The sequence below is a fragment of the Grus americana genome, chromosome 7 (assembly GCF_028858705.1).
Source record: "Grus americana isolate bGruAme1 chromosome 7, bGruAme1.mat, whole genome shotgun sequence".
In the NCBI taxonomy this organism is placed as follows: Eukaryota; Metazoa; Chordata; class Aves; order Gruiformes; family Gruidae; genus Grus; species Grus americana.
The window spans coordinates 23,319,253-23,334,491 of record NC_072858.1 but is presented as its reverse complement, the minus strand read 5'-3'; the positions used below and the strand labels follow the sequence as shown (position 1 = coordinate 23,334,491).

The following is a 15,239-nucleotide window of genomic DNA, read 5'->3' as shown; positions in this document are numbered from 1 at the left end:
GGGAATTGCACTATAAACAGACCTTGCCACGCACCTTCACCCACCCTCCCTGGCCCAAAGGCTGAGCAGCTCCCTGCGAGCTCATGCCTGGCTTCTCTGCAGTAGGGAAGTACCCTCTGCTCTGAAGTTGCTTCCCATCAGCCCCAAGTCTTACAAAGGTGACAAGAAAGATAGGATGCAGCTGTATGCCCAGGGGATCCAGAGACACAACAGCTTTCCACACTTGGAGACTTCTTTGGGTGGAGAGTTTTCTTATGGCTGAGGAAATTGATGCATCCATCAAAAATGAAGCTGATGCTGACTAAGAGGTTTTTCCTTTTCCCGTTACATCCTCTGCAGCTCAAGAAGGAATTTCCTGCCCGGTTGCAATTTGGAGAACCTATCCCACACTGTCAGTACACGAGTCAATGGGAAGGAGCCCCGGCACGAGGACAGCCAGCTGCGGGGAAAGGGCACATGCTACATGTGCCAAAACCCACAGCATCCTCACGGGGCACTTGGTAACGTGGCCCCAGTCGTCAGGCCAGGGTGTTCCCGTGGCTGAAGCAGGTCCATTTCCCTGCCCGGCTGGTTCCTCCCCATCCTCGTGCCCTGCCCCCAGCACAGCAGCGCCCAGCTTGGCCCCAGCGCCCCGCTCTCCTCTCACTAACGGGCTGGACTTTAAGGAGGAAGAGTCAGCCTGTCTCAAAACTCCCAATTAAATGGTGAGACCTGGCAAACTCTTGCTGCCAGACAAGAGACAAAGCTGCAGAATAGAAGCATCCTTCCTTTCTCACTGCACTACAGCAACAACTGGGCTCAATATATTTCTGTACAGAGGGGATGTGACCTTTCCCATGTCAAGGGTGTTCACAAGGTTTACACAAAAGTACATTAACAATCAGTTTCCCTTTTCTGCACTTTCTTCAAGTTTGGACACCAAAAGCAGACACCACTTTCGTTTCTTGCCTGTGGGCTGGTTTTGGTGAGGCCTGGAATCGGTGGTGTCCACCCTTTGGAAGGTTTCACTGCTGTTAATACTACAACCACAAAATGGTAAAATCTCCCTTCAAGTAGATGCATTTATGCTGGAATAAAAGTCCTAAGCATGCTATAGCTTTTTTTCTGATCCAATGCTAAGCTATTCAGGTGTAAAACATTTTGATGCTAATACAGCCAATAAACCTGAGTTGAAAAAATACATAAAACACAGTTATGCTACTAAAACTTTTCAAGTGTAGACAAAAATAATCACGTACAACACCTAACGACAGCTTTGTGGGGCCCTCTAGACTCTAAACAGCCACATATTGTGTCAGCACAGGGCACTTCCAATATTAATTATCAGTTTCATACACACAAACATATCCTCTTGTGAGAGTACCTAGAGCATTAAAATCTTGTGCTCATTGCCAGCCATTTTCCTTCCAGGTTTTGCCCTAGCCCAGGGCTGGAGCACTTGGCTTGTGCTCACTCCAGGGGATGTTTTAGTCTTGTTCAAAAAGTTTACTGTCACTGAGTTCTTTTATTTATTATACTTTGGTAAGACAGTCATTTCTGTTGGCCCCAAGCACTTGTTGAACATGAGGGGGTAAAGTGAGCTCAGAAACATCCGGCTTGAGACTCTCCTTAGGAACCTAGTTTTCTGACAGCATCAAACATTTTGCTCACTACAAATTAGATACATTTCAGAGCACTTTGAGTAACAGCTATATACAAACATCAGCACAGTAGCTTTTTTTTCCTTCTCCAAACTAGTTATTTAAAAAAAAAAAAGCCTCTGGGTAGTATAGGAGTATATTGTTCAGCTGTGTACAAAACAACGGAGCCTGATGGCAGAAGAAAGGAGTGTGCAATGGTATATGGGCAGCAGAGCCACAGGTGAGAGGGTAATACTTTGTCCCCAGAATTCCTCTGGCTGCTAACAGTGCTACTGAATTCATGCTAAGGCACCTGTGAATTACCCTTCTGCTACTCTAATAATTTAAGTCTGCCCACTGCAGCGGGGAGCTGAGACGGTGAGCCTGGGCTGGTAGCATGGGTAGAGCACGGCAGCGCATTGCGCACCAAGCACACACACAGCAGTAACCACAGCGATGCCCACCCCTCCCCACCCTCAGACTGTCTCAGTGCAAGAAATAGGGACCGCCTTCCCCAAGAGAATTTATAGCTTTCCTTCTCATCAGCCCTGGACACAAGCCTCTTCAGCTTTCCCAGAAAAACAGGAGCAGGCATGGGGTGCACAATGATTGCCTGGAGTGCTGCAAGGAAATTGGGTGCAGCCCACAAACACTCTATCCCACTGCAGTGGGAGGCAAGGGGAGAAGCAGTATAATGAATCTCACAGGCTAGGGAGGAAGGATGTTGGATGACATGAGTTTGGGAGCAATAAAATAATAACTAAATACAAGAGCAGCGTGGTGGAGAAAAGGAGCCAGTTAAATACCCTGTGTTTAAATTGTGGCTGGTGCCAATCAGCAAACTCCAGTGACTGCTACAGCAAAAAGTCAATTCACTTCAGTTGATACCTGGCCCATGATGTTTGTAGTAGACCCACAGGAGGACTGACTGGCACCTGGGGGAGCAGAGCAAGGGGGCAGCTGGACTGGATCTCCTCTGACAGCTCCCCTCCCGCCTGGCATTCTCATGGCATTTGTAGCAGGGCTGTAGCACCCACTGGCTCTCTGTGGTCTCCTCAGGGCCGCTGATCCTGTGGACAGCTGAAGTCCACAGAATTAGGCCGGTTTAACCGGTGGAGCAGCACTTTTTCTCCTGACAGTGCTCAAGTCAGCAGAAGTCTGGATGGGAGAGTAATGCAAGGACTGGTGCTCTTAGCAAGCAGAGACCTTGTATAGGTTACAGGGCTGTTGACTGTAGGGAGCTTGTATTGCTTAAACCTAGCCTGGGAGTAATTTCCCATGTTTCCCAAGGCAGCACTCTGGCAGCCATGTCCAGGTCATGCCAGAGCTTTTCATGCCTGGTCGGCATGTTTGGAGTTCACTCCAGTGGGGTGACACCACAAACCTGCCCGTGGGAGCTTGCATTTGGGACAGTCCTGCCGCTTCTCCATCTTACCCACAGCCCCAACTACAACCAAGGTAGAGTTTTGCATTATGAACACATAACGTGCGATTTAAGTAGAGAAAGAAAAAAAACTGAAAAGAAAAAAAACCCACCAAACCCACTCTCCTCCCCACCCAAAACATTCCAGCCTTTCCTTTCCTGCCACTTTAGAGGGGGGTTGTTTATTGACATTATGCAAGTGCTGAAATATTTTTCTTTCTCTTCTCTCCCGTCCCTTTTTTCCTTTCTCCCCCTCTCTCCTCCGGGAATTGCAAAGGTAGTTCAAACCCCTCCAGGCATCTCGGCTTATCAGCCAAAGGAGATGCATTCCTCTGGGCTGCTCCCTTTATAAGTCACTGCTGGCCGGGCGCCCGCTCGCCGCTCCGCAGCCTCTGCGCCAGCAGCGCTGCCTGCTGCCCGCGCTGCCGCCCCAGCCCCCCGCCATGCCCTAGCCAGGGCCCCGGCCCCGCTTGCCCGCCGGGGGACGCGCAGCAGCCCGGGGAGGGCCGGCGGCGATGGCAGCCCCGTCCCCCGCCCGCCCCTGAGGGCGGCTGCTGCCGGGATGTTCAGCTGGCACCGGAGCTTCACCCTGGGAGCGCCCTGGAGAAGAGGTGAGTCCACCGCCCCCCTTGGGCTGCCGGTACACCTCCCCAAACCCGCTCCTCCGCCATCCCCTTCCTTCCCCTCAGCGGCCACGCAGACGGTACTTAGGGCAAGCCCAGCCCGGCCCACCCCGCTCCCGGGCCCCGCTGGACGGGCTGCCCGCACCGCACCGCTGCCGCCCCGGCCCCATGCTGCGTTCCCTGCTCTCCGGCTGCCTCTGCCCCCACGCAGGTAAGGCTGCAATAAACCCCCCCGCCTCCGGCCGGTCAGCTCCTGCCCCGGGGCCGCCGGGGGGAAGGATCGCGTTTTAGGAACCGATTCGTTTCCCCTCTTAAAACGAGTTTATTTTGCATTTGTAAGCGTGGAATGGCTCAGTAGAGAACAGCAGGAGAGGCGGGAGCGCTGTGATTCCGAGCGCTCTGTGCGTGAAGGAAGGCGAACTGCTTAGGATGGGAGCAGGAAGGGTGAAAACGGGATTAGCATCCGAGCGGCTGTGCGCACGCTGTCCCGCCGGTACCACTCGGGTTTTGCACTAACGTGAAGCAGGTCGGGTCTGCCCTCAGCCTGTCACTGCGCTGGCAATGCATATCGGATCGCTTTCTAGGCTGGTACGTTCCCATCCAACAGGGATTATCCTGAGTTTGAGCCGTTTTATTCGGTCCCTCCTGCTCTGTGCAGCTGAGGCGACCCAGGCAGGGAAGGCAGCTATGGACCTACAGCAGATCACTTGTAATTTTCTAAGTCGGTTGCCCAAACAAATGACGTGGTCTCAGACTGCTTTTTTCAGCCACAATAGGTCTGGTATGTTTTATTCCTTAGCCTGTGCTGCAGGCTTTGAGATCACAAGCCCCAGGTAGCAGAATCCCCGTAACACCCATGCTTACCCCTCAGCTTGACTTGTGCCAGCTGTAAATGAGATCTGCAGTTTCTGTTTCCGTTAACATCATTGCACTGGGTTGGTTTGCTTGGCATGGAGGTGGCTACAGACAGGGTTTGCCAGAGCCTAAGTGTAGCGTGCTGTGCAATAACAGGATCATAAAGATGTTGCAAAACACTGTTGGAATGGTTATGCCTCCTGTGGTCCTGACTTCCCATCTGTACGCTCAACTCCTGCCTCCTCGGACTGCTGCAGTGCAGGCAGCTCCTGCAGAGTCATCAGAGCTGCCACGTTTGTGGGCATCTGCTCAGGCACTCACTGCTGGGATTGTGCTTCCCAGCTCTCTGCTCTGGGGCAGCTGCTCAGAGCTCAGTGTGAGCTGGAGCCTCTCTGAGGTGCCCTACTAAGTAACTGCTGGGCACTGAGCTAGCAAGGGCTGCTGAAGCACGTTCCTCTGCCTGGGTTTGGTCTGAAGGCTGCATTTTCACCCAACGACATGAAGGGCTCTAGAGCAGTGCTGCTGCAAGAGCACTCCAGCATCACCACAAGATGTGGAGAGTGTTTGAAGAGATGCCATTTTATAGTATGGTGGAAACTGCTCTTTGTTTTTCCCTGGATGTAATTTTGACCATGAACTTGCTTCCCTCAAGCTATATAGTACAAGCCTGACAGCAGGGTTAGGAGGGGGAAAGGAAGCTTGCCCTTCCACATGGAAGAGTCCCTCACCACCCAGACAAAGCAGTATCACCGTAGGGGTAGGTGGAAGCTTTGGTGGGGGTACAGACTTATCACATAGAGCACTGAGGAATCAAAAATAGATTCAGCTAGAACTTCACCAAATAAGAAACAGGGACAGCACTCCCTAATCACCTTGGCTGGAAAGAGGCACCAAATATTATTTGTGTCCTGGTTTGGACCCCATCTCTACTCAGAAAGGGCCAAGAACATGCTGTTTCTTGTAAGCTTTGTAGCAGGGACTTTAAAGTTGCATCTCCAAATACAGCTTAAGATAGAGAATATAAACCAAACTTAAAAAAAAAAAAAAAAAAAGAGTGGCAGCTCAATAACAGGGCTATAGGCTGGATCCCTGCATCACTACCTCCTTCTCCTCATTGTCTCACCAAGGTCCTTGTGTGGCCCCAGCAATAGCAACAAACCCAAAAATTGTCATCACACTCATTGCAACCATAAAAGATTTCAGACATACCAAAGAGTATGGTTACACCTGCCCACTGCTACCTTGTTTGAGCAGAAGCAGCTCTATGGGGTTTGGCCTAGGGATAGCAACGACTGCACATGAAGAACTGGTTAACAGTGACCTTTCGGATACAATTCACAAGTTCCTTTGGCTGAAGCACTGGGGTCTTAATGGCTTTGGTCTGTGGGGATATTGAACAGTTGTTTATCCAAGCTTATTATAGGCAATAAAACCTGAATTACTACATACCTGTCATCCCTGGGGGGCAAGTTCCATCCTTGCAAAGGGCCTCCTGTCTCCTTGTTTGTTTCTGGCTGAATACTCCTTTGCAATACAAGGCAGCCTGCAAATCAGATGTGCAAGGAAAGATCTCCTAAATTAGACAGTTTTTGCCAAGGTGTGGTATATTTGTTTCTGCTTTCATTTTCTGCTCAGACACATTAGTGAGCTGTGTGCCAAATAACCTTTTGCTATTATACAGGGCTGTTCATGAAAGCACCATTTCTTTTATTTAATGTTTTGAACATTTCTCCTGAAGGAGCACACAGGAATTTCCAAGGAGGAGGAGGATTTGCAGGTCTTTAGCGAGAGCTGTCACCTCCCTGACAGTCTCACAAATAAGCACCATAGGTGACTGTGGGAGCTGAGCTTCTCCCCCACCCCAGGAGTGGTTATGTTGCAGAGTAGGGAGGACTTGGGCACAGATCCTTGTGCACCGAAATTATCTTTGGCCTGGTTTTCCCTCTGGGCTGTATATCCAAAGAGATAAGTTGCAGGGTAAATTCAGTAATGAGTGGGAGAGGCGCTTTAGCTGGTGCTACGCGCAAGGTCAGGTGTTGGACTAACAACTGGTGACTGCCAGCCTACACAAGGAACTCTGATAAACCAGGTGGTCTGTGGGGACCTGCTGTGCTCCAGGACTTTCTGCCAGAGGTCACTAATCTATCAGACCTGTCGCTCTGTTTCAAGAACTTCACAGGTCACTTGGAATGAATAGAAGCAAGCTATAAAAATGTCAAGTGGCCTCTCCTCTTGGAAATCCATTTCCTCTCTAGTTCACCCAACTATATCCATCAGTAAACAATCAATCTCCCTCTCATTCCTCCTCAAATGCCTGAAAAAAGCTATAATTATCTCCTCCTCTTCTAAAACATACATATTAAAGCAATGAATGCCTCCTCAGTTGGAGTCCTTGAACCCTGTTATCTTTCTCTGGGCTTCTATTTTATATGGATTTATCATTATCAGCCACAGCTGTGGGGGATCTATAAAATTTCTGGTCACATTATATTACTAAACTATCATCCAGAGGAACATCACACACTTAACTAACAGTGAGACTAGAGATTGCCAAACAATCCAAGAACTTTGTGCTTTTTGTTCAAGGAGTGTCCGAGATCTCAGCTTTATCGTAATTATTCCTTTGCATTCAACATTTCAAGCAAATCAAATTGTATATATACTCCCATGAAATACACATGCATTTCAGTTCCCCAGTTAGATGAATTGAAATTTGGAGAATTGGGTCTATCATGCAAATATTCTGTTACCACATGGGAGTGTGTTCCTCTGCAAACATGAATTTTTCAGTCACAATTCCAGTTAAAAAAACCCCCCATTTCTATGACAGTGATTTTCAAGCCTTCCTTCACATGTTTCTGCTGTTGTAGATAGAGGTTATAACTGGTGCACTGAAGACACAAGACCTTTCCATAAGCTCCCCTTGGAAATTCTTAGGCTCATGATTGCCCTAATTGTATAGGGGATGCCCTTGCTCAGATTGGGCAGCCCAAGATACAGCAGCATGCTCACAGCTTTGCTTGAAAGGCATTGGGAAGGCAGATTCTCTGCAGAAACTTGGTACCAAGCAGCACCCCTGCCATCGCCAGGACTGGGATCAGGTCTTCAACAGACCTGTAAAGCACCAGGAAGTGGGGAGATCCTCACCCCGTGGAAGTCCATGGCCAAGCTCTGTGGAAATAGATTTCCCTCCCGGAGGGTCAGTTGGTAGCGGTTGCTGGGGTATTTTTTTGGGTGAGGATTGTTTTTTGTTGGGTTGTTTGGGGTTTTTTTGGCAGCATAAGAATAATCTAGTTCTTCTAAGTATTGGGGTCCTGCCCATGCAACGACTCCCTGCGCCCGCAGGGCTATGCAGGGGACAGCCATTGCCCAGCTAGGAAAGTGACACAGCTCCTGTGTGCTCTGCATGGGGGCCAGCTGGGGGTAGTGCTAAGAAGGAGGTACACAGCCCCACCACCCAGCTCCACCCCTCAGCACATGTGGGGGAAGAGTCAGCAGCAAAAAATGCCTATTGTTTCAGAAAGGAAGTGACCCCTTTTCTCTTAAATGCTGGGAAATGAAGACCTCATCATTGGTAAGAAAAAAAAAAAATCCCCTCTTTGCAGTGAAAGGGAAATACCACCTGTGCTGTACTGCCAATGGTGTTAGAGAACATGTCGCAGTGAGAGGACTAAAGGAAGACTTCTTATAAAGGAAGGAAGGAAAATGAGGGAATGCAGAGACTGAATAGGAAAGGCAGCCTTTCATTTCTAGGTCATGCGTTTGACTCCAGCTCACTAGTCACTGCTGCCTAATGATTCTTCAAAAGCTGATGATCGTCTTTTTGTTACTTGAAGGCCACAGCCCCATCACAGAACCTGCCCTGCATGGCACAGGATTTAATCCTTGGCACAGCTAGAGCTGCTAGGCAGGCTGTGGGGGTCCTCTATGAGATGCTGAAAAAACTTTTCTGGGGCTTTACACATGTATCTTGCTCCTGTGCTCAGGGTTAAGCAGACTGGTAGGAGTGATAGGGTTTGACTTTGGTCTTCCTCTGCAGGGCAGCTGAGCAAAATCCCTGCTACCCCAATGACCCAAGTCATTGGTGATGCCCTTTGTTTCTGGTGCTTTGTTCTTGTAGCACGCTACAGGTGGAAAGTACAGGTTTTCTGGACTTAAATCTAGAGGGTGTTGCATGTTTTGTGATAGACAGGAGTGGGGATAGGAATAGGCACTCTGAGCATCTCTGGATTGCTCACCTTGTGCCTCTCCCTGGGACGGCCACCCCGCATAACCCCGGCAGCACCACCCACCGCAGATGGATTCACTGTGCACACGAACCTTGCAGCAGCTCTGGGGACAAGCAGAGGGCTGCGATGGCTCTAATGCTGCTATCGTTTGTAACACAAGAGCAGGAGACGAGTAAAGCTTTAGCTCCAGTTTTGCCAGTCATTGTGCACATATTTAACAGAGACTGTCCCCATACCAAGCAGCCTACAAATCAAGGTGAACATTTTGAGAAGACAGTTGGACCCAACCAGAAGGGAAGAGAGCAGCACAGGGCAGCACTGTATGGTATAGTACAGCTCTGTACTGCCACTAGCAGCACTCATCCCGCTGCCAGCCTGGCCTCTTCCCACCACCAGTACTTTCCATTAGCCAATGCATCAGAAAACCGTGTGCTATGACACTTGAGTCAGTACATCAGAGGCCAAGGACTCCTTCTCAGGGACGTAGCAGAGCTTAACAGGGCTCATACCGAAGGAATTGCCAGTGAAACGTGGCTGTGAGCCACAGGCATAAATGCAAAAGAGAAAAAAATGGACCTGGATTTCAATGCTTTGGAGCATGGGGATTTGAATACAGACTTTAGCTTGTTTTACTAGAAAGGTGGGAGCTTTTGCAGGAATTGGGCCTGGGCAGGACTGGGAAAGCCTGGGAATTTTGCCTGGGCAGTTGTTTGAGTGCACACAACTTACTTGGGATAAAGAAACTGCTTGAAAGCGATTTCATGTTTAGATATCCGCCCTCCTTCCTCAGGTCAGAAATCTCTATATTAATGCACTAGGCTGTGCCCAAGCAGCTGCTAGTTATTGTGCAACAGGAAAAATACATTTGGACTTAAGACTCCAAGAAAAAAAAGCCTTGGGGACAGGAGCTGATGGGTGGGTATTAGCCTTTGAAGAATTTAAGCTTCTCTGCTAGGCTTTGCTAACTGCCAACAGAGAAGTATCCTAGAAAGCAATTCGGAAATGAAGCAAAGCAAAATTCTAGAGACTTAGCTGGGACACGTCAATTCCTTTCACTCCCTACTAATTACCGTCAGATACTAGTTAGTTCACTGTTACCACCTCCCCATGAGATAGGGAGCAGTCTTCCTGTGCCTGTACAGTTGTAGAGTAAGTCCAGCAACTCACCCAAGGTTACACATAAACAGTCACCATCAGTTACGGGCCTTTATTACAACCCAGGGAACCCTGTTGCTCTTGGGGGTTATATGGCTCTGTAATCGCACTAGAGAGGGCTACTAGGCAAGTGGCACAAGTTAACCTGAGACAACATTTGGCCTAGGCACACATTGCCAAAGATGCTGTGAGAAGCTATACTGATTCCCAAGCATGCATACACAACTCCATTCCCTGCCCTACTGCCATATCAGTGCCCCAGCCAGCTGTCTGAAAGCAGCAGCTTTTGGTACCTTATGGTCACCCCAGAAGGGGTGTGGAAAACCAATCCAGGGGAAGGGAAACAAAAACCAACAATAACAAAAAAATGTCTTGGCTGACTTCCCAGGAGCAGCAGTGTCAAATTTGGCTGGCCTCCAGCACAAGTAAATACATCTTACCAACCTTAATGCCACCATTTATCTCTCCAAAGTTCTTCACACCTCCTTTCAGAAGCCTTGGCACAGCGTTGTAACTGTACCCATGCAGCACGCTCCCTCCAGCACCAGGCAGGAGTCCATCCTCCCTCCTTTGCTCTGGCCCCCTGGTATCGTTGTACAAAGCACTTACAGGCAAGTCCTCAGCCAGGAGCAGCTGACACAACTCTGTTAGGGGCCTGGTAATGAGCTAATTTATAGCAGCTGAGGGTCTGGTGCACTTTTTTTTTTTTTGGTTATTGCACAGATGATCTTTAATTGCACCATCCTGGTGTTTGTTGGCAATGTGCTTGAAAGAGCTGAGCATTTTTTATGCCTCTTTCAAGATTTGTAGCAGAAACAATCTGCTGCTTGGAAGCCCCATGGTTTGGATTCCATAACCCAGTCAACAGAGAGGAAGAAGAGACTGTTCCCTCAGTGAGGTGCAGCAAGAAAAACTTGAGTTTCAGGTCACTGCCTTAATCATGGGAGATCTCTCCACTGTAGCACAGATGACCTCATTGACCATGGGAAAGTATCATTGAATGAATGAGGATGAGGTGCCTAGGTGTGTTGCAAAATCCTGCCATCTTTTGCATCCACTCTGAACTTGTGGTAGGGGGGATGATAACGTTTTGCATCATCACAAGGGGCTGGGAGGATAAATCAGAAATGCTCAAACACTGTGGTTACTGGGACCTGCCAGTGCCGAGATCAATGGTTTGCAGCCTAGAACAGATAAACAAGAAATTGTTGTGAAACCATTCAAAGTTGCTAGTGGCCACAGGATGGGGAAAGCAAAGGACCATGTTGTCCATAGCACAGAACTTTCTCAGCACTGAGTTGTTAGCATCAAGGGGACCCTCACGCAGGGGGTCAGAGATTTCTTCACCTTTTTATTTTTTCTACCCCAACCAAACTTTCTGGTACACATTGTAGCTTTTGTACTCATAAAAAATATGAATTAAAGCATCTGACATCTCCTCTGTAAGCAGCACGACCTCATTTTAATATGCTGCTTCCTGATTTCAGACAAAGAAATATTTGTGTAGGCCAGGGTGAAACCGGTTAAGCAAGAAAAAAAGGGGCAGATTGAAAGACAGTGAATCTCCAATCAAAGGAAAGCATGGCATGATTAATAAGTGAAGGCAATCAGAATCTGCAGGAAGGGACTACCATTGCCTATAGTAATTCCTGGTAAGAGTGACAGCTGTATGATTTGTTCTTAAAAAGAAAGTGCAGCAACGCAACTGCTCTCCTCCTGACTCTCAGTGGTGGTGGTGTGCCATCAGAAGAGCCTGTTAGCTGCCTATTTTTCATGCAGATACAACGCTTTGCCTCTCACTGTCGAGAGGCATTTGCAGCTGAGCAGGTAGATCCTCTTCACTCCAAATCAGAAACGACTCAGCTCCACCTCCTCCTTCCGAGACCTGGCACCGCGCTCCCTCTTACCGGCGGCGTTTTGCTGCGCGTGAAGCTGCAAAGTAGGCTCCCTATTCCTTGTCCTCAGTTCAGGGTCCATCCGTCGTGCTCATCCCAAGAGTTACCCAGCCCAGCCCAGGCAGTTCCTGATGAGCTGTCCTGTGACATTTCCGTGGGCGATGCCTTTCTCTCGTCGCCCACCGCAGCCATGTTCTGGTGTTGCATTGCTGGCGGTCTGGCACTAACTGTCCCAAATGTGGCTCTTTACAGTGGAGAGACAGCTGTGAATCCTGCCAAGGGAGGCAGTTGCAATGCTGTATATGATAAACAAGATCTACAGGGGGCTATAAGCACTGCGCCCAAGTGCCACTAAAAGCCCATCAGAAGGGATTATTTATTAGACAGCCCTTTTGAAAATCCAGTGTAAAATATTAAATCGATCGCTGCCTATGGACAGTAAAGGGCACGTTTCAGTGTTATCCCAATAAATTCTTAAGATCAAATAGAAGGAATTTAAATAAAATAGAAAATAATTCATGTAATAGCTAGCTTGGCTTTAATGAGTAAAAGTCTCCCTTGTCTGTGGATATTGCGGAAAGCAACCTGGAGGAGGGAAGGCTGGAAAACAGGTAATTTCTGAAACAGAGAGTTTTCTGGGTTACTGTGAAGGAGGGCTGCGCAGCGGAGCCCTCCTCACTCTGCTGCTGGTGATGGGGCTCCAGACTTTCCTCCTGGCTTAGGGACAGTTACGTTACCAGGAGTGAGTTTGTGAAGTAGCTGCTGGTTTGATGTCAGACAAAAAGGAAATAAGGAAGAGAGGGGAATGAAAGGAAATGAAGTAGGAAGTAAGATCTCCTGAAAAGTGTATGCATTGTAGCCCTCTGAGCTGCTCTGGGTCAGGCATTAAGAAGGGAAAAGATAGCAGAGAAACAAGTTTTGTACTGCAGCAATGCCTGGTCTGAAATCCATGAACAGATGGATTTGGAGCTGAGATTTGCAGTTTGCTAAAGGATAGATGCAGAGTTTTCACACTGGCTCTTATCCCAGTGTGAACCAGAAATCTGCACTGTGAAATGTTAGATTCAGAAAAACAGTAAGAAAACCTGGGGGCAGATCTTCAACTTCTGTAGATCAATCTTTCATCCAGAGACTGTTCTACCACATTACCGTGTGAAATAATTGCAATGAGAAAACAAGTCATCTTTGTGCATGAGCATAAAGCTCATGAAAAAGCTGCCCCCATGTTCTTTCTCTTCACAAAGAAGGTAAGAGTTCATTTAAAGAAGTGACTTCATAGCTAAAACCATACCGGGAGTGAAAAAGATCTCCAGCGCCTCGTTTGCTTTTCCTATCAGTACTGGCTTTTCGTCACCCATATGTGTGCAGAGAATACTGCAGAGAATACCAAACAGTTTGCAAATTTCTCACTGCAACCTCAAATTCACTTAAGTCTGCAGAAAGACAGATTTCATTTTACCCTTTTTTCTGCTGGTTCAGAATACGTTTAATCAGAAGAAATATTTTAGCCTTAATGTCTATCATACTGAAATAACATGTACTTCTCTGCATCTATATACAGGTAATCACTAAAAAGTTATCTGGCTACATGTGTTGTTTTCTACCTATCTACTAAATCAGAACTCTGTGTGCATTTATAACTCCTCCTGAAGGACTCTGGGTCTATGAAACACAACATTTCTGTTGTAGCAAAGCCTACAAGAAAGCATCATATAGCTCAAGAAAAATGAATTAGGGCTGCCCCCCTCTGCCACCTTGCTATAGACAGTTTTACATTTCACATCCCTCGGGCGATGCACTATACACTGAGTTTTGTAGCCTTTTGTGACCTTCTACTTGTTTTCTTTTAAGCAGGTAAGACGACCCCACCTGCTGAGGACAAAGTCGTGCTAACACATATGAAGATATTGACCAACGAAGGAATCCAAAACCCAGGTTTAATCCCAGAGGCTCCAGCTGACACAGCCTGCACAGAAGAATCCCATCTCCCTGGCGCCAGCCTCCCACCGGACTGCCAGGGAAATCCGAATGCAGCAGCTGCACCAGCAGATCCAGACTATGCAGATGCCCCGGCAAGCACAGACTACGTAGCCACGCTGCCTGACCTCAGTGCCTTCGAGTCCAAGTGCCGACTTCACAGATTCTCCAAATTTGAATCCGAGGACTCGGGGGTTGAATTGCCAAGTGGGGCTAATTCTCCATCAACGCCGACGGGTTCAGAGAAGAGCTTTGTGCTTCACAGCAGAGACTCATTCTGTGACTCAGGCGTGCTTAGCACCTCTTCTTCTCCAGAAATCGACCATCTGATAATGAGAACATGCAAAGAGAATGCCAGAAAAGTTAGCCACCAAGATCCAGAGAGTGAAAAGCAAGCTGAGTACTACAGCCAGGAGGCAGATGCTGTGCAGGGTCCTACAGCTTCCCTTGAAGACTTCAGTGTCTGTCAGGAAGAAAGTACCGATGAACATTTTGACCAAAGCAAAAGGCAATCTCTGGAAAAGGAAGCTAGCCCAGAGACGGACCTTCCCAAGGAAAGCACTCTTCCCACCCCAGCTCCCATAGAAGAGCCAAAGACAATTGCTGACGATTTCCCCGAGAACTTTGGCAGCATGCAGGACCTTCAGATCCATGGACAGCAGCTGAAAAAGTACCCTACAAGTGATAGTCTGGATGAATACATGGATGAATGCTGTAGACTGAGTGAGGTAAGAAACACCTAAACTGAATCTTGTAGCTAGGCCTGTCCAAATACTTGTCAGGGTTCAAGTCCTATCATCTATCGTGCACTAGGACACATCTGTGCGAGTTAGAAGATCTCGCCTGAAACTGTTGTAAGCAGCAAATCTTGGCAATTTATTTTTAAGAGCTCTTTTCATAGCAGTGAAATTCTGAAGTAATTCACATATATTGAGTCTGGGTAAGGATGTTTAATGGCTCACAGACATCTGATGTTTGGAAAAGCCCTAAATTAGAGGATGGACTTGATTCTGGTCTTAAAATGAAGATTATGAAGTTATTCATCATCCTTTGATACATGGAACAGGGATCAGAACATAGTTTCTTTTTCAAGGTCCGGTTATTCCCGTTCTTGGGAACGGCTGGACTGCTGTCGGGGCACCGAAGTTTGGAAAGAACTTGTTTAAGGGTTAGCTCATTCCTGTCCAGGCCTGTCCTGTCCTCTTGAGCCAGCTCTCTCAATGAGTGAACAGGGAACTAGCACAAATTCACATCTTTGCTGGGCTGGAGATACCATTTTAACCCTCCAGCACAGGTGTGATGGAAACTCCTGTGTTCTGAGACTGACCGAACTACAAAGACATATTTTCAGCAGCTTCTCCTACTCGTTCCCCCTTGCTGCATACAGCATGTGACTGACAGGAGGATAAAAAGCCCTTCTGTGTACCTTCTCCCATAGCAGATGCTGGCCAGCACTCACCCCA

General features: G+C 48.0%; 1 protein-coding gene across 5 annotated transcripts in view; it reads left to right on the top strand.

The window, feature by feature from the left end:
• Window positions 1-3,380: 3,380 nt before the first annotated feature.
• LOC129208603 (uncharacterized) overlaps window positions 3,381-15,239 on the top strand; it is a 40,568-nt gene continuing 28,709 nt past the window's right edge. The window contains exons 1-2 of one of the 5 annotated variants that reach the window (XM_054831592.1): window positions 3,381-3,653; window positions 13,651-14,504. In XM_054831592.1, the coding sequence (XP_054687567.1) occupies window positions 3,605-3,653; window positions 13,651-14,504 (903 nt within the window). In that variant the 5' untranslated portion in view covers window positions 3,381-3,604. Of the gene's footprint in view, window positions 3,877-13,650; window positions 14,505-15,239 lie in introns of all 5 variants that reach the window. The other 4 variants (XM_054831587.1, XM_054831589.1, XM_054831591.1 and 1 more) reach the window with 4 other exon arrangements.